The sequence below is a fragment of the Peromyscus californicus genome, unplaced genomic scaffold, assembly GCF_007827085.1.
Source record: "Peromyscus californicus insignis strain IS unplaced genomic scaffold, ASM782708v3 Scaffold_9__1_contigs__length_137607984, whole genome shotgun sequence".
In the NCBI taxonomy this organism is placed as follows: domain Eukaryota; kingdom Metazoa; phylum Chordata; class Mammalia; order Rodentia; family Cricetidae; genus Peromyscus; species Peromyscus californicus.
This window is the reverse complement of record NW_026294617.1, coordinates 39,011,160-39,038,686: the sequence shown is the minus strand read 5'-3', so window position 1 is coordinate 39,038,686 and position 27,527 is coordinate 39,011,160. Positions and strand designations below refer to the sequence as shown.

Genomic DNA, 27,527 nt, shown 5'->3' with positions numbered 1-27,527 from the left:
GCACCCTCTCCACTATTGCCAGGAGTCTCATCTAGGGTCATCCTTGTGGATTCCTGGGAGTTTCCCTGGAACACGGTTTCTCCCAAACCCCGAAATGCTCCCCCATCAAGACATCTATTTCGTTATTCCTCCCTCTGTCCTGCCCCCTACCTGCCAAACTTAATCTGTCATGTTCCATCCCCCATCCCTTCCCCAGCCCCCACCCCCATGCCCAGTTTACTCAGAAGATCTCTTCTGTTTACCTGTCCTTCAAGCCTTCCTTGTTACCCAGCCTCTCTGGAGTTTGGATTGTAGCCTGATTATCCTTTATTTTACACCTAATACCCACTTATGAGTAAGTACACAGCATATTTTTCGTTCTGGGGCTGGATTACCTCATTCAGGATGATTTTTTCTCCTTCCATCTACTTGCAAATTACATGATGCCACTGATTTTTTTCAGCTGAGTAGTACTCCATTGTGTAAATGTACCACATTTTCTTTATCTATTGTTTGGTTGAGGGACATCTAGGTTGTTTCCTGGTTCTGGCTACTAAAAATAACACTGCGATGAACATAGTTGAGTAAGTGTCCTTGTAGTATGATTGAGCATCTCTTGGGTACATGTCCAAGATTGGTATAGCTAGGAACTGATAACCTGTGCTGTAGGTGTTAGCCTCAAGGTTGATTAAACATTACCTAACATTTTACCTTGTTTTTAAACTGTTATCACTGTTCTTTGAAAAATAGCTAGAAAACAAAGTGATCATTTGGTCCTTTTTCTGGTGTGCTCTAATCAGGGTCCTAATTGCTTTTGCTCTTCTGGTGTTATGTGATGAAAGAGGAGCTCACTGCCCTCACAAGTTTATGCCATCGCTGCTCACTTTATTAGATATTCTGTTGTAAATTCTATTTCACAAATCTGTACAGTTGAGTAACCAGTTTCAACTGTGGCTTGAACTGAGAAGTGAATGTCAAGTCACTATTGCTAAAATTATCATTTTATCTCAAACAGTTCACCTACCTTTGTCTTACTGCTCCCTAGTCTATATATGAGATGTTGTTGACTGTTACCACATACAAGTTTGGTAAAGATTTATCATGGGGTGCAAAACTCTGTGCTTCGGATTCTCCTGTATTCTATTTGCTTATTATGTTTATTTACCTCTTCCAGAAAATATTGAAGAACCCTGGAAAGTGAGATTCATGGATGCTCTCATAAAAATGACTTCACTTGTGGTAATATATTTTTTACTGGGGAATTGGGTTGCCATGCTATAAGTATATTTGAAACTTCTTTACTTCAATGTATTTTGAAGAGATTTTAGTTTTCTTTCTTTTTTGTTATCATTGTTTGATTGGTTTTTTCCTGTTTTTGGTTATGGTTTTGGAGTTTCAAGATGGGGTTTCTCTGTGTAATCCTGTTTATCCTGGAACTTGCTCTGTAGACAAGGCTCACCTTGAATTCAGAGATCTGTTTCACTCTGCCTCCTGAGTGCTGGGAAGAAAGACATTCACCACCACCTGGTTTACATTATCATATGTAAATCAGATAATATTGCTGAATATTTAATAACTAACTTGCTTAAATGATTGTCTACAAACAGGAAGACAGACAGTGTTTGCTAAACCACTACATATAATGACCATATGTCAACATCAGAATAAAAGAAATAGTATTATCTGAAAAGAATATTTGGGAATTGCTAGAAAGTTTGGAAATGTTTAATGCTTTCAATAATACCTAGGATCCTACAGTCTCTGAAAACTCTCTCTTTTATGTCCATTAAGTTTAAAATTTTGTTGTATTTAATCATTTATCATTCTAGTGATTTTCTTTTTCAAGGTAGTTCTCAAGCTTTCTTTTCACAGAAACTTTGTGTACTCTTTGTGTTACTGAGGCCTCCAAATAAATTTGGATTTGGGTACATTTGTCAATATTAAATATGTGAGGAGTTTTCCCTATGATGGTAATGAAGCTGTTATTATAAGTTAGTACAACCAGTATATTTACAATTAGATGAAATGTGTTTTAACTGCATGCAGAAGTGATAGAGGCATTTATTCTATTTTCTCAGATCTCTTTACTACAATTTCACTTTGAAAAAGTCACTGTTATTCATATTTTAAACATGAATATAAAGAGTCAGCTTCGAGGGGCTGAAGAGATGGCTCAGTGGTTAAGAGCACTGACTGCTCTTCCAGAGGATTTGTGTTCACCTCACAGCACCCACATGGCAGCTCACAACTATCTGTAATTCCAGCTCCAGGGGACACACACCAATGACAAAGCACCAATACACATAAAATAAAAATAAATACATTTTTAAAATGCAATTAAAATTTAGCATATAAAATTAATGCATAATTTGAGATCAGTCTAGTTTTAAAGTGTTTTATATTTTATACAGTGAAACACAATCATACTTTTTGTTGAAAATTCATACATTATATTCTGATCATGGTTTCCCCTCTCCCATCTCCTCCAAGACACTCCTCACCTCCTCACCCATCCAATTCCACCCCTTCTTTCTCTCTTTCTTTAGAAATCCAACAAACAGAAAAGCACAACATACACATACAATTATAAAAACACAAAACTGGAAGCCATAAATCACAAGGAAAAGACCAGTAATATAAAAAAATGGCCTAAAAATGTAATATTAGACAAAACACTGTAGAGTTCATTTTGTGCTGACCATGGGCTTACCCTCAAGTGTGTTTGATAGAGATAGTGAGACACCACTGGAGAACACTAATTTTTTCATTGCAAGCAGGGAATGGTTGGAGATAGCTTCTTGGTTAGTGATAGGAGAGGAGTTCTTCTCCACTTCCCCCTCTCAGCACTGGGACCACATCTGGTTTGAACCTGTGTAGGCCCTTTGCATGCTTCCACAGTCTCTGAGTTCCTCTGTGTGTCAGTTCTGTTGTGTGTGGAAGACACTGGTTCCTGGGTGTCATCTTTTTCCTCTGCCTCTTACAATCTTTAACCTCCTCTTCCACATAGCACCCTGAGTCTTGAGAGAAAGGGTTTGATGAAGACATCACAGTCAAGAATGAATATAGCAAAAGTGTCTCACTTTCTGCACGTTGTCCAGTTGTGGGTCTCTATATTTCTTCCCATTTACCACAGGAAGAAGCTTCTCTGATGATGGCTGAACAAGACACTGATCTATGTGCATAACAGAATTTCATTAGGAGTTATTTATTATCCTTTAGCAAGTCGATAGCATTTGGTTTTCCCCTAGGCCCATTACCTATCCAATCTGAGGGTATTACCCACCTGAGCAGTATCAGGCACGGGTTCCATCTCATAGAGTGGGCCTTAAATCCAGTCAGAGGGTGGTTGGTTACTTTTACAATATTGTACAACTATTGCACAAGGATATCATGCAGACAGGTGCTGTGGATATCGTTCTGTATGCTATGAATGTGTTGCTCTGATTGGTTAATAAATAAAATTCTGATCGGCCAGTAGCCAGGCAGAAAGTATATAGGTGGGATAAGCAGGGAAGAGAATTCTAGGAACAGGAAGGCTGAGTAAGGAGTCACTAGCCTGACACAGAGGAAGCAAGATGTAAAAAAGTACCAGTAAGTCACAAGTCACGTGGCAACTTATAGATTAATAGAAATGGGTTAATTTAAGATATAAGAACTAGATAGCAAGAAGCCTGCCACGGCCATACAGTTTATAAGTAATATAAGTCTCTGTGTGCTTACTTGTGTCTGAGAGGCTGCAGGCCTGAGTGGGACTGGAGAAAACTCCAGCTGCAGGCAGGTCACCGTTGAAAATCACAGGGTTTGTACTTTCTCACCTGGTAGTATGCAGAGTTCCTTCCAGTGCCGTGAACAATAGTCAGTAGAGGAGAGGGCTCTTGTGAAGCAATAGCTAGACTTCTTTGTGTTGACCAAGATATGTAGGTGATATCTTTTTAACATCTGTTTGTGGAGAGCAACCATTAGTCTTGGCAATAGTTTGAATTATTGTGAGGTTTTTCTTGGTGCCCATTTGGCAAATTAATCAATTAAATGAACCTATTTCTGACACTGAACATCTCAGTTGGTGGTAAAAGATGCCTCGTTTTCTAGATTTCTTTCATGTATGTATAAATTTTAAGGATCTTCTACAACAGTGGCTTTCCAATGACCCCTCAAATTTTAGTTGTTCCTTCATATATTCCCTCTCTTAACTCACTTTTCCCTCCTCCTTGTCATTTAATCCCCCTGTCCCAGTCTCTCCATTGTCACTCCATAACAATATAATGTATTCCCTGTCCCTTGAGATATCTTCAACTTCCCCTTACTCCAATATAACCTCAATGGTCAAACAGAAACCTCAGAAATATTCAAGAAGATTAGTGTATAAGAATAGATAATAAAAATAATTCACTTTCTGATGTGATTTGTGGTGATAATTCACTTCCAAATTTCTTTGTTTTTGTTTAAAGGCTTAAGATAAACTTTCCAAGTAGGTTTCAATAAAGATACTTTATGATTAACTCTGTCTTTTTAACAAAGAAATGGCTATCATTTTGAGCAGCTGATTCATCAAATACTTGAATGGAGAGATAGTAGCTCTCTAAAGAAACCTAAGACATTGTTTCCAAGCAGAGATATTCACATCTATTAAGCTTATAAAGACAATACGTATCTACATTTTCTTCCAAGACACAAATATATAAATAGTTTGAGAACTAGAGAGGAATGGCTGTTTTATTAATTCTTTTTCTTTTTAATTTATTCTTCTCTCATACAAAACTTCCCGGCCCAACTGTACTGTCTCCTCCACTCACTCTTCCCAGTATTCCTACCTCCTCTCTTTCCCAGATCCACTCTTCCTCTGTATCCCTTTAGAAAAGAGCCTGCCTCCCAGGGATATCAACAGAACATAGCATAACAAGATGCCATAAGACAAATCCTCATATCAAGGCTGGACAAGGTAAGCTAGAAGGAGGAAAGAATCCCAAGAGCAGGAAAAAGATTCAAAATACCCCATCTCTTACTGTTATGAGTCTCACAAAAACCCTAAGCTAAATAACCAAAGCACGGAGAACCTAGGGCAGGCCCATGCCAACTCTGTGATTCCTGCTTCAGTCTCTGTGGACCCCTATGAGTCCTGCTTGGTTGATTCTGTAGGCTGTTTTCTCCTGGTGTCCTCAACCCCTCTAACTCCTGCAACCCTTCTTTCCCTTCTTCTGAAGGGTTCTACAAGCTTCACACCTGTTTTGCTGGGGGTTTCTGCTCTGCTTCCATCAGCTGTCAGAGGAAGCCTCTCTGATGATGATTGGGCTAGGCACCAATCTGTGAGCAAAGCAGAATATCATTAGGAATCATTTCATTAATTTTTTGTTAGTTGTGTTTGGTTCTACCCGATTTCTCTGAGCTATCAAGTTCCTGCCATCTAGGCAGTTTTGAGCCTGGGCTTCCTCTAATGGCTTGAACCTAAAGTTAGACCAGTCATTGGTTGGCAGTTCCCACAAGCTAAGAGTCACCATTGCCCCAGCACTCTTTCAGGCAGGACAGGTTTTAGGTTGAGAGTTTTGTGGCTGGGTTGGTTTCCCAGTCCCACCACTGGGAGCCTGTCTGGTTATAGAAAACAGATAGCTCAGAGAAAGAGGGTAGAACCAAACACAACTGACAAAAAAAAAAGAAAAAGAAAAAGAAATGATTCCTAATGATACTCTGCTTTACTCATAAGTATTTATCAGCTGTAGGAGTTCCCTGGTAGAATTTTGGGGATTGCTTATGTATACTATCATATCATCTGCAAATAACCATACTTTGATCTCTTCCTTTCCAATTTATATCCCCTAGATTTCCTTCAGCTGTCTGATGATTTAGTTAGAATTTCAAATACTATGTTGAATAGATATGGAGAGAGTGGACAGCCTTTTTGTTTCTTTTTTTTTTTATGAGATTACTTTGAGTTTCTCTCCATTTAATTTGATGATGACTATAGACTTGCTGTAAATTACCTTTATTATGTTGTCTTATGTCCCTTTTATCCCTATTTTTTTTCTAGAATTTTACCATACTGCAGTGCTAGATTTTGCCCAAGGCTTTTTCAGCATCTAATGAGATGATCATGTTTCTTTGTTTTTTCATTCAGTTTGTGTATGTGGTGGATTACATTGACTGATTTCCTTATGTTGAACCATCCCTGCATCTCTGGGATGAAGCCTACTTGATCATGGTGGATGATCTTTTTGAAGTGATCTTGGATTGTGTTTTTGAGTATTTTGTTGAGTATTTCCATCTATATTCATAAGGGAAACTGGTCTGTAAGTCTCTTTCTTTGTTGTATCTTTGTGTGGTATACCTATCAGGGTAACTGTAGCCTCATAAAATAAATTTGGCAATATTCCTTCTCTTTCTATTTTGTGTATTAATTTGAGGAACATTGGCTTTAACTCTTCTTTGAAAGTCTGGTAGAATCCTGCCCTAAAACCATCTGGCCCTGGGCACTTTTCTTAGTAGATGTTCTTATTGCATGTTTCTATATATGCATATTTATTTTTAAGTTAAGAGCTTTATAGTATTAAAGAAAAAAGTCTTGAATGTGACAAAACCACAGTGTTGATTCCATCAACAGCACCTGTCACTACTTAAAGAAAATTGTTTATATAACTGCCATTTTGATCTTCTACTTGTTACATTCTTCTAGAATTTAGCATTTTTCTTACTTTTATTTTTTAGATCTATAATGTATCAGCTAATTATACAAAAAAAGATAATATATACCACTGACACATGGCACTTCACCTTGTTCTTCCAGTTACTATCTGTGTAACAATGGTTAGCCACAGGAGCTCCTGGAGTCAGTATTCTCACCATTAATGTAGATGAGTATAATATCTGTGTTGATTTATAACCTTAGCATCATGAGACAGAAACAGAAATAATAGTATATTCTCTGGAATATTCTAGTCACATAAAAATATAACAATGATTTAACTGAAACTGGTCAGTAATGTCTTAAATGATTTATCAAAAATACTAAAGAGAGCCTGTATTCAATGATATAAATAAAAAGTGGCATATTTTTCCTTCAAGTCATCTTTAAAAAAAGAAAATATATTATTTTATATCTGAAAAGGGGGACATGAATTATGATTAATATAGGAATTGAATGACATTTTAAAATATTAAACTAAACTTGAGATTATGAAGACAGCATAGTGGGTAAAACACTTGCTGAGCAAGGGTTCGGGTCTGCCCTCAGGTCTCCAGAACCCACAGTCTGCTGGAGATGGTAGTGTGCATCTCCTGCAGTGGGAGGGGAGGAGAGGACAGGAGAATCAAGGAAGCTGCTGGGTCAGAAAGATAGTCATACACAGCTGGAGCAACTGAACCTGTCTTTAACAAGTTCAAAAGATAAGGACCAATACCCAAGTTTATACCTAACTTCCACAAGCACGAATGATCAACATGTTTACACACACAGAGAGATCATTTTATAACACTAAATTGAATGACCAACAAAATAAAATAAAATAATGGAACATAACTAAAATTCCACTTTTCAGATAATTTTATTTTCAATAAAATTATAGTTAAAAATAAATTATTTCAGTCGGGCGGTGGTGGTGCATGCCTTTAATCCCAGCACTCGGGAGGCAGAGCCAGGCAGATCTCTGTGAGTTCGAGGCCAGCCTGGACTACCAAGTGAGTTCCAGGAAAGGCGCAAAGCTACACAGAGAAACCCTGTCTCAAAAAACAAAAAAACAAAAAAAAAAAATATTTCAGATGGTGGTGGTGCATGCCTTTAATCCCAGTACTCAGGAGGCAGAGGCAGGTGGATATCTTTGAGTTTGAGGCCAGCCTGGTCTGCAGAGTGAGTTCCAGGATAGCCAGGACTACACAGAAAAACACTGTCTGAAAAAAAAACACAAAAAACAAAAATGAACTAATATATATATATATATATATACATACATATATATGTATATATAATATACTAATTAGTATATGTATATAAAATATATATATTAGTATATATAATATACTAATTAGTATATGTATATAAAAATTTGGTGGCAATAAGACTATTATTACTTCCAAAAACAGCATGTTTTATATATTTTTTTAATTTTATTTATTTGTACTCCATGCTTTTCCTGTTTCATAGTTCTTTGAAAATTTCAGACAATGATGTTTGACCATATTTACAAGTCAATTTAACAGAGTGGCAGTAGTAGGTTCTCTCATGTGGCCTATGACCTGTCTGTCCACAGGTTCTTGACCGAACAATTAATGTGAGAAATCCATGGATGTATGGGAAGAAGACTTATTTATTAAGGAATAAAATGGGGATCACACTCACGAATACAGAACAAGTAAACGCCATTGCTGATCTAGCTGCCATTCTACCTAAAGGCAATGAGGACCAACCAAAGACACTCTCCACTGCTTGATCCAGCTCCAACCACTCAAGAGAGCTCAGCACCTCTCCTCAGCTCTTAAGCAGTCACCTACACAGACAAGACCATGCCTAGGGCTTGTTACTCCCAAGCCATTGGCTGAATGGATTGATTTCCCACAATACTTCCCCTTTTTGTCTAAATAAGAAGGTTCTAATCCTAATACAAAACTATATACAACAGGAACTGTAGATCAAGTATTGTTCAGAAGAAACAAAAGGTAATAACATAAACAAAAACGGAAATACAATGTAAAAGAAAAACATCAAGCAAGAACACATTCTAAATGTCTAGATCATAGATAATTGACAAATTACAGCAATTACTCTAATAGCTGTCCTATCCTGAGTCTAAGTCTTGGACCTAATATGCCCTTAGCTAAGATATGAGAGGATTATAACTGTAACTATCTAGTCTTCAACCTTATCTAAGACCTTAGGAGGAAAATAATATTACCTGAGTAAGCAAGAAGTGCAAGCGAGAAACTTCCAAAAACCTGCAAGTGACAGAAACAGCTGGCTGCCTGGACAGTCACCCAATGTTTCTCTGCAACGTGGGGGCATTCAACTTTGGCTATAGGCCTAGAATATCTGACAGACCATTTTCAGAAGCAGGAAACTTTGAAAGACTGTTCTACCCTGGTTTGGTAATAGTCGCTTTTAATAGTAGCTTTTCCTTGTGTCCTGCTTGTCCAGATTGGAAAGCATGCTTACTGTAGGCAGCCAAGGCAAGGGCAGTTCTTTGCCCAAAAGGCCAGTTTTGTCAAGACAAACTCCATATGGAGTGTCTTTGACGCCCATCATCTTTTTGGAAGTAGATGAGTGCTGCCAGGAGCAGTTGTATTTCACGTTAACGGAATTCTAAGTTATTAAAATATTTAAATGCCATATCCCCTAGGTCTTTGAAGTATGTGAAGATTACCTATTTTTGTGGGATGTATCTCTGCACACCTAGGAAATCTAACTAACAGGACTATAAGTTTGACAAACATGGGTGACTATAAACCTGTAATTTTTATCCACCTATAGAGCTTAAAGCTAAAGCTTCACAGTATAAAAATAAGCAATCTTTAAAAAGATGTACAGCATAAGGACAATGACCTTGAAATTGTGACAATATACAAAAAATATCTTAATCAGAAGTAGAAATGTGTAGTGCAATATGACAAAAATATCTTTAATTTGCATCAATATACAAAAATATTTTAAACAGAAGTAGGAACATATATACAATTTGACAAATATAATTTTGAATTAGTATCAATACACAAATTATCTTAGATAGGAATAGAAAAATAATTTTAGATTTATATCAATATACAAGAATCCATACTAATGCAAATTATCTAAAGCTGATAGTTGCTAAATTAGTTTACAAGTAGATATAATAATCTACCTTATCCTATCTATCCCCCTTTTTTCTATTCCAAATGAGATTCTTGAGTCTAAATTTATTGTTCCTCTCCCAACAACTTATAACCAATCCCTCACAGATGACAATTATGCATAACCTTGAGTAAAACAAAAAACTGTTGGGAGAGGGGATATCTTAGAATTGATTTCTGCTGTCAAGGGGGTAATGGTATCTCGATGAGATCCTGTAGAAAACTAAAACAATGGTTAAATCTCTTGAGGGCTAGCTGTAACATTTGTTGCCCATCTCAGAGTAATGGGTAATGCTTCTCTGAACTTCTGGCTAGATCGGTGTAAAAAGGTGAATCATCTCAGCTAGCCACCTTGGAATTGTCTTGAGTAGTTAGTAGTCCAAAGCCAATCTTTGAGTGGTGTTTATAGGCTCAATGGCATTATTATGAACCAGGTAGGGTTGTTGTTGTGGGGCTCCATCATCTTTTTGGAGACTTCAAAGATCACAGTTAGGAAAATTTATTGTTCACTGTGGAAAACTTAACATTATTAATATCATATCACAAAGTTTAAATTGTAGGATAAGATTATATCTAAAGAAAGGTTCTAAAGAATCAAAAATAAGTATGAGATGAGGGAGATTGTGACAACAAGGGTCCTTAGATTTTGGTTTTCTTTTGTCCCACAAAAGAATTTTTCTTTTAACAACATGCTTGGATATAGAGAAGTACAAAGCCACACTCCAACTTCAAAGCCAGCTTTAATTTTTAATTGAGTCAGAACTGAAAAATTTTAGAGAAGTAAAGCAATTTTAATTTTTTAGGTCTTGGAAAGTTAGGAGAGAATATTGGAACCATTAGGTCAGATTTTTCTTTGCTTGGTAATTTTTTCTGGAAAGTTTTCCCTTCTTCTTTAGATGTCTAGATGTCCAATGTCTTTTGACTTCTTGAAGATGGGTATTTCTATTTTCCTGTAAAGAAAAAAACAAAACCCTACCTCAACCCTTATTTAGTGAGTTTTCCTTTTGACTTGTAGAATTTTCACATCAGACATTAAGAGGTCTCTCCTGTACAAGTAAAATCTTTATTAATTTTAATGATATTCATAGCTTTTCTTCTCCTGTGGAAACAAAAGTGAAACCCCTTCCCCAATGTAATCCATATCCTGGTTTCCAGTCTGAGGTCTTTAAAGTACACAGACTGATATAGTTTTAGTAGGTTTTTTTCTATTGTCCAATGTCTCTCTGAAGCTGTCCTTCCTTTTTCATTAGCATTTATAAAATTTAAAGTTAATAAGGCATTATCCAATCTATCTCTCGGGGCATTTATCACCCTTTTCTGTTTATTAAACATATCTTTTAGAGTTCAATTAGATCTTTCTACAACAAATTGTCCTGTACTATAATATGCAAAAAAACTATTTCATTTTACTGGAGACATGCTGGAGCATTGTCAGCCTTAATTTGTACAGGTATTCTCATAATGGTCATGACTTCTAATAGGTGTATAATTATAGAATCAGCCTTTTCAGAACTCAGTGCAGTTGCCATTGAAATTCTGAAAACATATCTATTGTATCGTGTACATATTTTAATTTTCCAAATTCTGAAAAATGAGACATATCCATTGGCCAAATTTCATTTCTTTTTATACCTTTAGGGTTACTTCCTGCAGGTAATAGAGTTTGATTTTACAAGGAACAAGTAGAACTTTTTTTTTTTTTTACAATTTCCTTGGCTTGTGCCTTCCATTGATATCTCTTAACAGACTGAGAATTATTATAAATAAGCACCATGAAGGCAAATTTTCCCATATACTTTTCTTGTAGAGGTATAGTGATAAAACAGTCTTTTAAGTCAATAACTATAATAGGCCATCCTTTGGGTAACAGAGAAGGCAAAGGCATTCCAGGCTGTAGAGAGCCCATTGTCTGAATTACTTTATTTATGGCTCTCAGATCTGTCAGAATTCTCCATTTTCCAGATTGCCTTTTAGTAACAAATTTAGGAGAATTCAAAAAGCTGGTGGATTCTTCAAAATGTTGAGCATTTAGCTGCTCCTAAACTAGCCATTCTAATGCCTGTAGTTTCTGTGATGTTATAGGCCATTGCCCAACCCAGACAGGTTTGTCAGTTAACTATTTTAAAGGTAGGATTGTTGGTACCTCTGAGAGATCAATAGCAGCTTAATATCTCCAAACATTTATTTATTATTGTTGGACAGATTTATGCATTTACCTGATGAATCCCCTGTTCTCACCCCTCTCTGTGTCTACTGGAATCCATTTTTTTCAACAAGTTCCCCTCTTACTTTCATGTCTTGATTCTTCTGTGTGATCCAATGAGTTTAATAGAGTTTCTTCTTGAGCATTGGGAGGAGATTATTTACTATAGCAAGGGTAACTCATTAACAGCTATGGAGGAAAATGACTCCTTTTTCTTATTAAGATATAACTACCATTTTTTTCTAAAGGGATGGGATTATATTGACCCATCTGCCATCCATAATGAATTGTTCATGAACTCAGTTTTATGCTGGTCTGGAGCAGATAAACATATTTAGAATTTCATGCTACCAAAATACTGTTAGGAAATAAAATTAGTCTTCTAGAGTATTATCACACTGTTTATTTTTATAATTTCGTGTGTGTGTATTTGTTATTATTAAAAATGTTTGATCTTTAAAATTTTGTCTTATTTTTATAGGCCACATTATTTGAAAATGTAGGTCTTATGAAATATGAAGAAGTATTTTCAACTTTAGCAACAGTTCACTTTACAAAACCAATTTCAGATGAAAACGTTACAGTGATTGACACAAACTTTAATGACATTCCTGTTCGTCTGTACTTGCCAAAAAGAAAATCTGAAAGACAGAGACCAGCTGTAATTTTCATTCATGGTGGTGCCTTCGTCACAGGAAGCTGCAGTAAGTGTGTTTCTGATGTGTGTGTTGTTCATATATTCATATTCAAATAAGTGATGTGGATTGACAAAGTACTTATCAATATAATGTTGACTTGAGTAATATGTGCTTCTTAAGTGAGATACATTGGAATTTATGAGCCATGTCTCACACGTATTTCATATTGGTAAGTAAAGCATTATGTGGAAATGTGATTGTTTTATTAGAAAAACTTTACTTTTAAATAAACACATAGAGAGCCTAGACTTGAATATGTAAACAATAAACTCTGAATTCAGACTAAAATAATCTAGTCAAATAAATTATATAAAACACTGACATGAGCCAGGTACTTTAATTGTTGGATCTTTGTTCAAGTTGTAGATTATGATACAACAATAATAGAAACACGTAGCAACCAAAGAATAACTTTGTATTAAAGTGATAAAATGAAATAATGCTGTTAATCAGTTCCTGACTTGAACCTCTGTATTCCCCTCTGCAGGTGAGTATAGTAGCTAAGACAAACAGACACACAGGCAAACAGAGAGACAGAGAGAGGGAGAGAGAAAGGGAGAGAGAGAGAGAGGGGGGGGGGAGAGAGAGATCATTTTAGACTTTTGATGACTTACGGATTCACTACAGAGCAGTGTTGAGATATTGTACTGTATATACTTAACAGACATAAGAAACAAGTGATAACACTCTTTTCTTCAATGACCCTGTAACTTAATTATTATATCCAGTATTTTGTTTTCACGAACTGTGGGCATTTCGAGATAAGCAAAAATTAGGGGATGTGCGTAGTCTTATTATGACTTGATGTACCATGTTTGGTTGATATCCCTGGGAGGCCTGCTGTTTTCTGAAGGAAAAGGAGTAGGATTGGATCTGGAGGGGGGGGAGGGAGGGGGGACTGGAAGGAAAGGAGAGAGGGGAAACTGTGGTCAGGATATAATAAATGAGAGAAGAATAAATGAAAAGTAAAAATAAAATAAATAAAAATACTACTGTGTTCAGCTGGGCTGCCAACTGAGTGAGCATTTCTCAGTTATCACCAGTGTTGTGGGGGTAAAGAAACAAATGGATTAAAGAATTCTTTCAAAGTCACACAGTTAGAAAGTAACAGTTTTATTAGCAGAAACCAGGGAATTCAGTCTCATGCTCCTGCTGAGCAGACCATCCATGCTCTCACTGTTGCTGGAAAATGCCCCCTCTCAAAACCAGTTAGTCCCTCTCTTTTACTCCAATGCTATTCTAAATTTCCATCCTGTTTCCAACCTTACATGCTCCTTCCAGCACCTAAGTCCGTATGTTTAGCACTTCTCTCCTTACCCATCTCACACTTACTGGCATCTTACTGATCCCTTCTTCACTATTCTCTACTTACATTCTGGGAAAAGACATGACTATATCTTTTGCTTTCCTTGGGATAGTTCCTTCCAAATCATCATCTGATTTGTGTTTCTTCTATCTGCAGCTGTACCCCCTTCATTGACTCCTAATGAACTGTCTTTCCTGCCTTGGCTTCTGTTGACTCTGTTGCTCTCTCCAGTTGTTACCTAGTTGTGCTTTATTTTCAGAGACATGTTTCCATGTCTGTCTCTTTCTCTCCTTTTGATTCTGTCTTTGAGCTGTGTAATCTGAAAGTAATGCCCTTTGCTACACTAATGTTTTTTACTGTTATCTTGTATGAAATAAATTTATTTTTCCTTCCTTACTTTACCCCTTCATTTGCAACTACAACTTTAAAACAAAAGAAAAGCTAAAACCATGGTGAAATAAGTTATTGTTTAGACTTTACAAATATTTAATGTTCCCACATTTTAATATTTCATTCTTTAGCTGTTCATTCCAGGTTTTTCTCTTCTTTATTGTTTACTTGTTTCCACCCTAGCCTGCATGCCCATCCTGTTTTCCATCTCTAAAGTTGTTGCTGAACTGAAGTTCAATAAACTCAACTGTGGAATGGGCTGCATAACTGGCCATTAGTGGATCATGTGAATTCTTTAACAGATACATCATATTCTCTTCTTTAAGAGTAAACAGGAAAATAAATAAGACCCCAACAACACAAGACAGGCCAATGTCCCCCAGTAGTGACCAACATGCTCTGCTTTACACTGTCATTTAGATCCTACACTCTATGTCGTGTCCTGACCACAAAATTGTGAGCGTCTTCTTGTTCCTGTCCACACTATGTAGATTATCATTTAGATTACTTCCTGTTCTTTCATTCCTAGTTGCTCACCACCGTTTCTTCATTTCTCTTTCCTTCTTTCTCTGTCTTTCATAGTGTGAAAATATGGCCACATGAATTATTGATAAACATTTAAGATATGTTGACCACCTACTGATAAATATTTTGTCAAACATTGAAGTATAGATCTTCCATTCCTGTTTTGTTATTTTGCCCAGTTTCTGCCTCTGTTCAAACTTTATATTCCAAGTGTATTTGGTTACATATATTCCCCTGAACTTTGCAAAGTTTCATAAACTTTTTTTTACTATAATTTGTAATTTTTCTCCAGTTTATTTGCTGGTGGCTATTATGTTTTTATATTTAACATGATGGATGTCAATTTATGCATTTTGGTGGAATTAATACATATTGCTAATTGAAAGAATCTTGACATTGCTATCTATTAAAAGCTTAGTAAAACATTTTCCTTTTTTCCTCTTTTTAATTCTTATAAGTTGACTATAACTCTATTTCATCCATAGTTAACTTTTTTAAGGAACTACAAATGTAAGAACATGCTGTTACTTGATTTTAATAAAAATTAAATTGTCTCTTCTATTCAGAATGGTAATATGAAGTTTACTTATAAATTCATTAAATATGCATGACTTTACATAAATATGTATGCCTTTAGCAAAAGAAAAACTCATTTGTTTTAATTATACTAAAAGTGCATCTTGCTTTAAGTAAGTTGATGTGCCTTCATTGAAAAGTTCCCTAAAAAAAAAATAGTAAATCTCTGATTTTGTGAAAATTATAGTACTGGCTACAATGTTATTTTCAACTTAATTCCACATTTCCCAATTCTTCTACCAAGATTTTTATGAAATAAAGTGATAATGAGTTGTAGACAATCTTATTTTCCTGAACTCTCACAGAGTATTGCTCTATATGACAACAAAAGTGGGGATTGCAGGGTTTCTGTCAATTAATCACAGTCTACATTTCTATCTACAATACCACACATAGGTATTGGTGGGTTTCCATTGTTTTTCACTTCCAGTGGACCAATTATATTTAATTCTATTGTTTCAGAGATGTCAGCCTATGATGACCTGAACAGACGGACAGCAAACAAGCTTAATGCTATTGTTGTGGGAATAGAGTAAGAGAACGATAATACTTCTTACCACAGCCCTTGCATTCTCAACATAGACTTGGCTTTCTCAGGACTAGACACCCACCTCGGCTTCACAAGTAGCTTATTTTATCTGCAAGTAACATACACAAAAAGTATACTCATTATATGTTTGAGATGTTGCATTTCATTTGACCTGGTTAAACAGTGTAAAGTTAGTGTTGTTCTTGATTCTAGTATTGTTTGTGTGGAAATGTTGGAAAAATTTCAATATTTTAAGACATTATCCAAATAATGTCTTATTATCTCATGACTTTTACCAACATTTCAAATAACATACAAAAATATGAGTAAGTACTTAATTACTTTATGAACTATTGTGTCCTCTGAGCTACTGAGAATCCATCCCATCAGGAGGATGAAAAGATTGCTGCACATCTAGACAATTCAATAGTGAAATGGTGTAGAAATAGACTTACAGGATTGCAGACCTCACACAAAATCACTGTAAAGAGTTCCATAGTTGAGAGTATATCAGGGGCAGGTGGGACATACTAGAGAGATTAGCTCTGTCATGCTCATAATTACTTGTTAATAGAATCAGAAAAATTGCTTAAGTTTTGAGAAGTATCTAAATTATAAAAGTAAGAATAGTGTGCCTTTCCTGCAATAATTTTAGCCAAATTTAACACATACCATTTTTAATAAGCTTTTTAAATGGTGTGATATAGTGCACAATGTTTAAGAATTATACATGATTTTTGGTACATGCTGTTCTTTACTGTGAAGAGTAATGATATTTATATGTCATTTGCTCATATTATGCTAATTTTCAAATATTTAAGACACAGACTGAAAAACAAATATCTGCAAGAAACATGTCATGGATATTGTTTCCTATAAGCATGTGAATAATCCACTAATTCTAACAGGTATTAAGGTGATAAAGTTAAAAAATGTGATACCCCAATTGAGGTGTCCTCCAAAGACAGGACACACACACACACACACACACACACACACACACACACACACACACACACACACAAAGTAAAAATGCAAAAATGATAAGACATAATAGTACTTAGTCTTATGAAACAATTCAAAACATTGAGTAAGATCCATTGGTATACTTAGAATGTTCATAATTCATAATGACTATAGTGATTTAAATTCTGATATTCAATTTGTAATATGAAATTCTACAATTTTGTAGAAAATGGATGTACATACATTTCTAATTGAAGTCATCTGTCAATAATTTACTCTGTTATTTTCTGCGGTAAAATTTCTGGGGTAATCTTATCAATGATTCTGAATTGCTTTTGAGTCACCAAGCACACTGAGGGCCACTGAAGCATACAGGCTTCACAGGATGAACACACCTGTCTCACTTGTTCCTCCTTAGAACCAATACCTGGAACCCTGAACCTGAATCTATACCTGACTTTAAGATAGAAGCTACCAATGAGCTTGGGGGTTATTGGTGAGATTTATGATTCAAAGTAAGGCCAAGATATCAGTGTATCTGTTGGTGAGAGATATTTAGTTGTATTTTAACAAGGGATTTTTATTGTGGTTTTGCTTGATTTTCCTCTAAAGCTACAGGCTTGCTCCTCAGTATCCATTCCCAGCTGCACTTGAAGATTGTATTTTTGTGATCAAGTTCTTTCTCCAGGATAAAGTGCTTGCAGAATATGGAGTGGATACCACTCGAATCTGCATTACAGGAGAAAGTTCTGGGGGAACATTGGCAGCAACAGTGGTTCAACTGGTATGTTGTATGTATTATATATGTTTTAATTCTAACATAAAAGAAGCAGTGTTTTATGTGTATTTGCAGTACTTTTAAACTGTTATCTGTGACATTTAAACTAAACAGGATTATCCATTTTGAACATTACTTTAGATGTGACTTTAATTGTCTAGTGCTAAGGAAGGGTTTTACAACCCTACTTATTTTTTAGGGAGGAGGGGCATGGGCATTGAATCCAGAGATATGTGCTTGCCAGGCAAGGACTCTACCACAGCACTATGCAATCTTCCCTTTTAAACTTACTGTTTCAAAATAGGTTTTTGATAAGATTCCCTGAGGTTCTCCGTAGTTTGTGCAGGCCTTGAACTTGTGAGCACCCTGCCTCAGCAACTCAAGAACCTCTTATTAGAAAACTGTCATGCTGACCATTACTCAACCTGGCTCACCTTGCCAATGTTAGGAAAAGGTTCAACATCATCTATGAACCACTCTTTTTTACAATAAAGGATTATGTGTTCATAACTTACTGATTTTCTATAGATAAACTATTAAAATTTTCAATATTTTTGTATCACTGTCATTGATGAGTGTTTAGTTACTTTTTTTCTCTGAGACTAAATATCTAACAAGAAGCAATTTAAGGGAAGAGAGGATATAACAGCTCCTGGTTTGGAACTTTCAGTGCATCATGGCCTTGAAGGCATGACAGTGGGAGTGGCCTTTGGCTGTGGGAATGTAAAGCTGTTTACTCTTATCTCTCAAGTCTAGAATTCAGAAACCGATGCTTGCCGGTACTAAGCTTCACTTCTGATTTATCAATCCTCTTCTCTTCTGAAAACTTCGACTTGTAAGATGATGCCTTCATGTTCAGGGTGAATCTTTACTCCTCAGTTAATTCTTTCTAAAATACTCTCTTAGACATTCCTAGAGATATGCTTCATTCTCTTGCATGATTCTAAATTCAGGTGAGTTGATATTGACTAGTAACCATGGCAATGTGGCAAACATGCAGATTGTCATAGATAACATTGGACAATAAATCATGCTTTTATAAAAGAATTCCTACTGTAATAAAACTAAGTCAGCTCATATTAAAATTCTTGCTGAGCTGAGCTAAATAATCACTGCCCAATTGGTGATATTTTGACAAGCAATCCCAGTCCAACACATGACTCATATTCCCCCAAATGCTTTTGTAGAACAAAATGAATATGTTGTATCATTTATATTGCATAGATTGGCTTCCTCTTATAAAGTAGATGTAGTCTCAAAGTTTGTATTTATTGAATTTTACTGGATACTTCTATTTTATTTAAAATTTACTTCAATCAATAATATATGTTTCCTTTTTCAAGACTAGTTAATTCATTTTAAAACAACTATCCCTTTGATTATTCAAACATTTTGAAATGCCATCTCATATAAGCCCATAAATTACTCAAATTTTTTCTTGAATCACTTTGACGTTCTGTTGGTGAGGTAATCAGTACATGAACAGGCTCTTAGAATAACAGAATTTTTTAAAAAAACTTCTAAAACAGGTCATGGTTTTTCTAGTAGAAAAACAAAATATAGATGGACTAGAGTACAAAATATTTGTGTTCTCATGTTTTAAAGAAACATGGCAGGCTGATGATATGGCTCAGTAGGTAAAGGCACCTGCTGCCAAGCTGGAGGACCTGAATGTGACTTCCAGGAACCATATGGTGGGAAAAAAAATTAACCAAATCCTAAAAGTTGTCATCTTCAGGTGGTGGTATATTATTCTCTAATATACCATCAGAAAATAATACCTGACACTATTCTAAACTGGAGCCCAAAACTAACATAAAGAGTTAGAGATTAAAAATGTGTCATTTCAGTAGGGAGCAGCATTGTGATGTCTTCATATGAATCTCGAAGTTCACAGGGTTCTACCAAATCATTTAGAAAGATGAAAGGATGATGAATGGATTAATTCAATAAAGACATATGGATAAATAGGCAGATTTCTGATGGCTCAGAAATTGTCAGAAGTGAAGAAATTTAAAAAAAACTAAAGTGAGGTAACCCAGACTCAGAAAGACAAACATGGTATGTACTCACTCATAGGAGGATACTAGATGTAAAACAAAGATGACTAGACTGCTACTCACAACTCCAGGGAGGCTGCCTAGAAAACAGGACCCCAAGAAAGACACAGGGATTGCCCAATGACAGAGAAATGGATGAGATATACATGAACAACATGGACGTGAGTGGGGGTAATGAAGGGCAAGGTTCGAGAGAAAGAGAGCTTAGGGGAGCAGGAGATCCCAGCTGGATCAACAACAGAGAGGGAGAACAAGGAATAGGAGACCATGGTAAATGAAGACCACATGAGAATAGGAAGAAGCAAAGTGCTAGAGAGGCCCACAGAAATCCACAAAGATACCCCCACAGTAGACTACTGGAAATGGTCAAGAGACAGCCCGAGCTGACCTACTCTGGTGATAGGATGGCATAACACCCTAATTGTTGTGCTAGAAACCCCATCCAATGACTGAGGGAACCGGATGCAGAGATCCACGGCCAGGCCCCAGGTGGAGCTCCAGGAGTCCAATTGGCGAGAAAGAAGAGGGTTTGTATGAGCGAGAATTGTTGAGACCAAGGTTGGATAAAGCACAGGGACAAATAGCCAAACAAATGGAAACACATGAACTATGAACCAATAGCTGAGGAGCCCCCAAAAGGATCAGGCCCTCTGGATAAGTGAGACAGTTGATTAGCTTAATCTGTTTGGGAGGCATGCATCCAGGCAGTGGGACACAGGTCCTGTACTCAGTGCATGAGTTGGCTGTTTGAAACCTGGGGCTTATACAGGGACACTAGGCTCAGCCTGGGAGGAGGGGACTGGACCTGCCTGGACTGAATCTACCAGGTTGAACTCAACCCTCAGGGGAGTCTTTGCCCTGGAGGAGATGGGAATGGGGGGTGAGCTGGGGGGAAGTCGGGGGTGGGGGGGGTGGGCAGGAGAAGGGAGAACAAGGGAATCCGTGGCTGATATGTAAAATTAAATTAAATTATAAAATAAAAAAAATTTTAAAAGAGAAGACCAAAAAAAAAAAAACCCTAAAGTGATGAATAAAGACAGACCACCTTCTCCCCAAGTGAATAAGCTTTTAGGCATCATGTATACAGTGTTTAACATAAGATGGGAAATGATCATTGAAATCAAGGCAAATTGCTCTGTGAGTTTAGGAAATGATTCTCTTGCTTAGATGTTAGTATGTGCAAACACAAGTGTGCATGATTATGGTGAAAGTAATTAATACATACTCAAATAAATGGAATAATTATTGCCAGACTGGTAGTTTGTGGCTCTGGCTAGTACAGAATCATTAACTTGGTACACTTTAATCCTTCAGTTTATTTTTGAAAATTAAGTTTGGCTTATAACTTGAAGTAAGATAGACAAAAGCACTGCATGCTAGATAAGCAAACATCACATGGAAGGCTTAGGAACGTTGGGATTGAGATGTCTGTGCCCAAATGAGTTGATTTCAGTCACTGAAAAGTTGATTCACTGTGCAAAGATGCTGGTCACCAACTCTGACCATCTGAGTTCAACATGTTGGAGGGAGAGAGTAACTCCTGCAAGATATCATCTGACCACCACATGCACAAAGACTTACTCCCCTACTGTCTCTTTCTGTCTGTCTGCTTGCCTACCTCCCTTCCCTTCCTATCCTCTCTCTCTCTCTCTCTCTCTCTCTCTCTCTCTCTCTCTCTCTCTCTCTCTCTCTTGCAAAAACTAAGGTTATAAAATTGACATATCAGCAAAGATGATTAGGGGATTAGGAGCATGTGCTGAAAGCCTGAAAAAAGAAACTACTACATGGAGTTACCTTGGTGATTATTCTCTGTTGTGCTGGGATGCTAGGGCCCACACTGCTCCTACTGCCCTCATGCCCTTCTGCTGCACCCTGTGCCCCATGGTTCACCAGCCACATTGGGAGCCAAATTTAACTGTAACCATTGTTTTACTCCTACCTGTTGGTGATATTTTGTTTGTGTTCTGACAAATAAAGCTTGTCTGCAGATCAAAGGGTGGACCTAGCCATTAGTTAACCATAGAAGCCAGGCGGTGGTGGTTCATGCTTTTTTAATCCCAGCAATCTGGAGGTAGAGAGAGGAAGTAATAAGGTGGGACAGAGACATGATCTTGGCCCTTTTGGTTGGAGGATCTAGAGAGGTAAAAAGTCACTGGTGGCTGCTCTTCTGCTTCACTGATATTTCAGGTTATTACAATATCTGACTCCTGTTTTTTATGGATAAGACTAATTAGGTTCATGTTTCAGCTACCCAAACTGCCTTTGCATTTCATAAGAGTGGCTACTGAAATTCTTTCAGAATGTATGGAAGAGAAATCTAGAACTAAGTCAAGCAATTTAAGACACCATATTTATTCCAGTCCTCTTTACAAAATCATATTTTTTGTGTAGCTGAAGAGACAGGAGTCAGCTTTATAGTCATAAGCTTTTTCCTTCCAAGATTGGTGGCATCAGGGTAATTGGAAGAAGGTCTCAATCTTTGTACAGTGTTAGGCCATTTTTTGATTCTATTGTAAGAGTGACAATATTCCCACAATGTCCAGATGTGGTATCACAAAAGGCTGTCAGATATGGAAAGATTTTGAAAAGCAGGCATGTGGCCACCAACTAGCTTTTCAATGCACTGGGGTTCAGATGCTTTGGGCCAGGTTAGACCCTGTGATCCACCTGACTTGCCAAGGTCAAGACTTCCATTGCTTTTCCTAGGATCTTCAGTGTTCTAGGTAAATTTAGACACAGCCAGTTCTTCCATGATTGTCCTCCTCAGTGAAAAAGGACCTTTAGTGGGTCATCAGTGTCTCTCTAGGGGATTTGGCTTATGATATTTAGAAATTGTTTTTAGTGTAGTAGGATCCAAATTTTGGAGTTTAGAATGAAAGACATTGGTATAAATCAGCACATCTGATGGTTTTTATTTGAAAGCTTTTTTTTTATAATAAAGTTTGAAACTGAGAACTTAGAGATAAAGGCAATATTTCCACCATGAAATTTTTCTAGTTTTAGCACAGTGAATATTGAAAGAAGGAATCTAGTGCCTCACAACAGCAGAAGACTAGTGAAATTTGAATCCCAGACACTTTCCTCCATGGGCAGTGTTTCATAGCATTTATTCCAGCTTCTTTTGATTTAAAGAATATGGAGTTTTCAACTACTGCCTAGAGAAATATTATTCTCTCTTTTGCTCCACCTTAACTGCGACAGTTTTCATTTAATGTCTGTGTGTATGCATGTGTTATGGGAGTATGTGTATATATATATATATATATATATATATATATATATATATATATATATATAATGTGTGTATTTGCAAGTGCTTGTTCATGTGTATGCTCATACATGCAGAAGTCAGAGGTTGACTCTGGATGTCTTCCTCTATATTCCTCTACCATATTTTTGAAACTGGGTCTCTTACTGGGCCTGAGATCGCTGAGTCAGCTAGATAGGCTTCCCTGTTAACTTTGGGGATCCCCTTGTGTCCACCGTATCCTCTCAGTGCTGGGTAATAGGCACCTGCTGCTATGCCCAGCTTTCTTGGTTCTGACCATCTGTACCCAGGCCTTCAAACTTGTATCAACAAATGCTTTACTGAGAGAGCCATCTCATTTCTCATTCATTTTATTATATATTTCAATTTAAAGTTAAGACAAAACTACATTATAACCTTGGTGTTCTTCAAGTACAAATATGTGTGCTAGCTCTCTTGGGGGCCACCATCCTGCTACTCATAAAAGAACTATCACAAGTCTGCCATAATTCTGAAGCTGTGTTCAAGGCAGAATTGTTTTCTACTCTTCTGAGAGGCTGCATTTTATCTAGAAAATCCCCATTCCAAAGCCACTGGGAAGGAACAGGGACTCAGGAAAGATTCTCTTAGGGAAATTTTTATTTCTTCATTTTCTTCCTGAACTTGTAAGAGCCCTTTTCTATTCTCCTGCAATTTGCAGTTAGTCAGATGGTTAACCTTGTGATGAGCTAATGAGATTTCATTAAATTCTTTCATTTCCTTTGCTTATGAAGTCAGTCTTGAGAACATTTTGCATACCTTGGAATACCCAAAGAATGGCAGTGTATATATTCACTGATACACAACTGCTCGACAGGCTGGAGCTGGTTAAGCATTCATGCTTACAAGTGAAGGCTAGATTCACTGCTGTGGAGTGCACAAGAAGAATGTAGCTACAGACTCAGGAATCCTCTTATTTCTAAACAAGCTACACATGCAACATTCCACATCCTTCTCTGCTATTCTGGTTTCCATAAATTGTTTTCTATTTCTTCTATCACTTCTATCATGCCATATTACTTAGATAAATATTAGGTGTTTCCTTTAGCATGCCAAGTTCCATCAGATTTTATATGTGGGTTTTGGCATTTGCATTACATTATATTTGTAGTTTTGGCTCATTGTATTACTTAGGTCAAAAATTATTTTAGGGAAACTAGACATAGCAATACATGCTAATTTGTAGAACACTTAGGAGATTGAGACATGGGGACTATGTTCTCACACAACTTGAGATGCACAACATAACACTATCAAAAACAACAAAAGCTAAATTTCTTTAAAGAAACAAACAAAAAGATCATTATAGTTATTTTATCATCACTACTAGGGTACTCCTGATCTTCCTGATCATTTTCCTGTTTGGTTGTCATATGTGAATAAACATGTGAGCAACAGAATATGCATTGTTTCTTCACAGATGAAAGTGGGATGACACGCTCTTGTGTCTCTAAATTAGAGTAAATTTTAGAGGAAAAATCACCAATAATGTTTCAGCTTAATAAATTTATTTTACCACAGGTTATTACGGTGAATATACCAATCCTTTTGTTTGAAAGCTATTGACTCATGAGTACTTATTATATGTCTAGCTACAGAATGATCCAGAATACAAAGACAGAATTAAGGCACAAGCCTTGATATACCCTGGCCTACAATCTCTTGATACTTTTCTGCCATCTCATCGAGAGTATGAACATGGTCCAATTCTGTCCAGAGAGATGACAATTAAGTTGGTATGCCTGTATGTGACTGAAGACAAAGCTCTGTTCCAGGCTGCACTGAGAAATGAACACATGCCTGAAGGATCAAGACACCTGTTCAAGTTTGTTAACTGGAGTGACTTCCTTCCTGAGAAGTTTAAAAAGAACCATGTTTACACTGAGCCCGTTCTTGGAAAACTGAATGATTCCTATCCAGCACTTGTGGAAGGCAGGATGTCCCCTTTGCTGGCCAGTGACTCCCAGTTACAGAGTTTGCCCCTGACCTACATCGTCACTTGTGAACATGACCTTATAAGAGATGATGGTCTCATGTATGTCACACGGCTTAGAAATGTTGGGGTTCCAGTTACTCATGACCACGTAGAGGAAGGAATCCATGGAGCCATGTCATTTACCAGAGCTCCACTGTTTTTACAACTAGGATTAAGAATGAGAGATAGGTATATTAGTTGGTTAGAAGAAAATTTATAAACAAATCTTACATGTAGCTAGGCAGTCCATATGATGAATGAGAATGGCTTTTAGATAAAGCTTCATTTCAATTTGAATGCAGATTATTGTGTATGTTTGAGGAAATTACTTCATCTTCTCAAACTTAAAAATTTTGCTAAAATGAGAATGTTCATGTCATTATTCCCATTAATTATTGTTTGTTAGGAAAGATGTACTCTGAGTATTCAAAAATGGTACGATAATGAAAAAATGTGATGAGATTCAAGGATGTGATATGAAAGGAGTCATGAGGACTAGGTGGGTTGGCATATTACTCTCCAGCATTCTAGATGCAATAATCTGTGAGATCAAGGCCAGGCTGGTCTTTGTAGCTAATTCTCCTCTACTCATTGCTATACAGAGGCATGCAGTCTCAAAAAAAAATCTTCAAAAAGAGTAAACAAAAGAAACCATGAATGAGGAGAAAGTCTGGTAAACAACTATTACAAAGACATTCTTATGGACTAAGCTTTATACTGTACTTTTGCCATGTTTTTTCCAGTCATGTTTTGTCCATACATTATTTTGGTCTGCTCTAGGTAAACTAAGTTAATTGTTCTTTTCACTCATTTCCCATGAAAATTGTATACTGCTTTTTATAACAATGTTTTGTGTATTGGAGGAAAAGATTAATATCTGGATTGCAAATTATTCCTAAAGCTTAAATATTTACTCATACTTTTGTAAGCTCAAACTTGAAGGTACCTATATGGATTGCATTCACTGATAAACAGTGTCTCTTGATGCATGGTGGTATACAGCCAACTGTAGATTGCAGGTGGAGTTATTTATAGTATCCTCTTGAATTTCTGTAGTGAATCGTTGTGCATACAGAGGCTGCATATCCAGGGAGTTATCTGAGTTGGTGATTTCCAGAGCTGTTTGCTTCCCTATGATGATGGGACCCATGCTCCTGTCAGCATAAATCAACTCATAAATATCTGTATTTCAGCTGGGAAGTATTGAAATTAATGTTTAATTTTCTAATGTCCTAGTGCTTCTGCTTTTTGTGCATGGTTGTTTGAACTTGCTTGTGCTTTTTTTCTAATGCCAAATAAACTTTCTGAAATGGAAGCTAATTGTGTCATATAGATTTAGTTGGAAATATGACTTTCATCTCCAAACACATTTTCATTAGGGCTTTTCTTCAGCTTGCACATTTTTGTTCATCTCAACTATGATTCACTCATATGTAAGAATTGCCTGTGTGAGGGATGGTGGCCAGTAGGGAGAAATGACATTCTTCTACATAGGCACAAATGTGAACAAAACAGACTTATCTGATGAGTCTTTCTAAGAAAAGATGAGAGGCCTGAAAAGGCCATGTATGCTTACGGTAATTAACAGACATAAGAGACTAGGTAAAATAGGAAAATAATAAACATGAGATTTATAAGGGAAATAATAGACTCAAACTCAAAGCACCAACAGCAGAAAAGAGGGGAGAATTTTCCATCCATTCAGATGTGGGTCTGGCCATGTCAGGACCTCAGACATTGAAATCTGTACCTGGAATCCAGTCTAGCTAACACATGAAGAAAACAGTGGAGATTAGTGCTGGGAGGAAGGAGATATCCTGGAGAAGCAATGTACACAATAGCTAGGAAATTCATGAGGGAAGACTGACCCCTGCTGATGCCCAGGCAGAAAACAACCCAACAAGCAGTCTGTTGGAATAAAAAGACACTGCCTGCTCACAAACTGGTTTAACAAGTTTGAAACCAGTCTCAATGGGACAAGAACCTCCTTACATCAAATCATAATGAGAACACCAAGTATGTAGAACAAACAATAGAATAAACAGGACAAAAGTGACAACTTATGTGTAAAATGAAACCCAACAGAAGAGCAGACTTTTCATCAGAAACTAAGCTTCAAGGGAAGCTGGAATGAGATATTCCATGTGAAAGATAGTAACTGCCAACTCTGATTACCATCTCTAGCAAAATTATCCTTTTGAACCTGGAAGAGAGAGAAAAACTCTCTATGCTAAACATAACTAAAGAAGCTCATGGCCACTAAACCAGCTCTACTGAAGTAGGTCCATGATTGGAAAGGGGACTCAAACTGTTCTTATCTCTGAGAATCCAAATACTTCCCCTAAGAGGAGTGATGTAGGTTTGTTTCTAAGTGGATATTTTACAGTAAACTCCACACTTTGCATGTCCCCAGATTTTGTCCCTTTCTCTGGGAATTTGGGTAGATGGGAGA

The 27,527-nt window shown here is 36.7% G+C and overlaps 1 protein-coding gene across 1 annotated transcript; it reads left to right on the top strand.

Annotated features, from left to right (window-relative positions):
* Positions 1-1,080: 1,080 nt before the first annotated feature.
* Positions 1,081-25,295, top strand: LOC128106551 (arylacetamide deacetylase-like 2). The gene is made up of 5 exons (XM_052732112.1): positions 1,081-1,218; positions 12,468-12,690; positions 15,944-16,013; positions 17,589-17,760; positions 24,693-25,295. Exons 1-5 carry the CDS (start codon positions 1,081-1,083, stop codon positions 25,293-25,295), a joined length of 1,206 nt encoding a protein of 401 aa, XP_052588072.1.
* Positions 25,296-27,527: the final 2,232 nt, after the last annotated feature.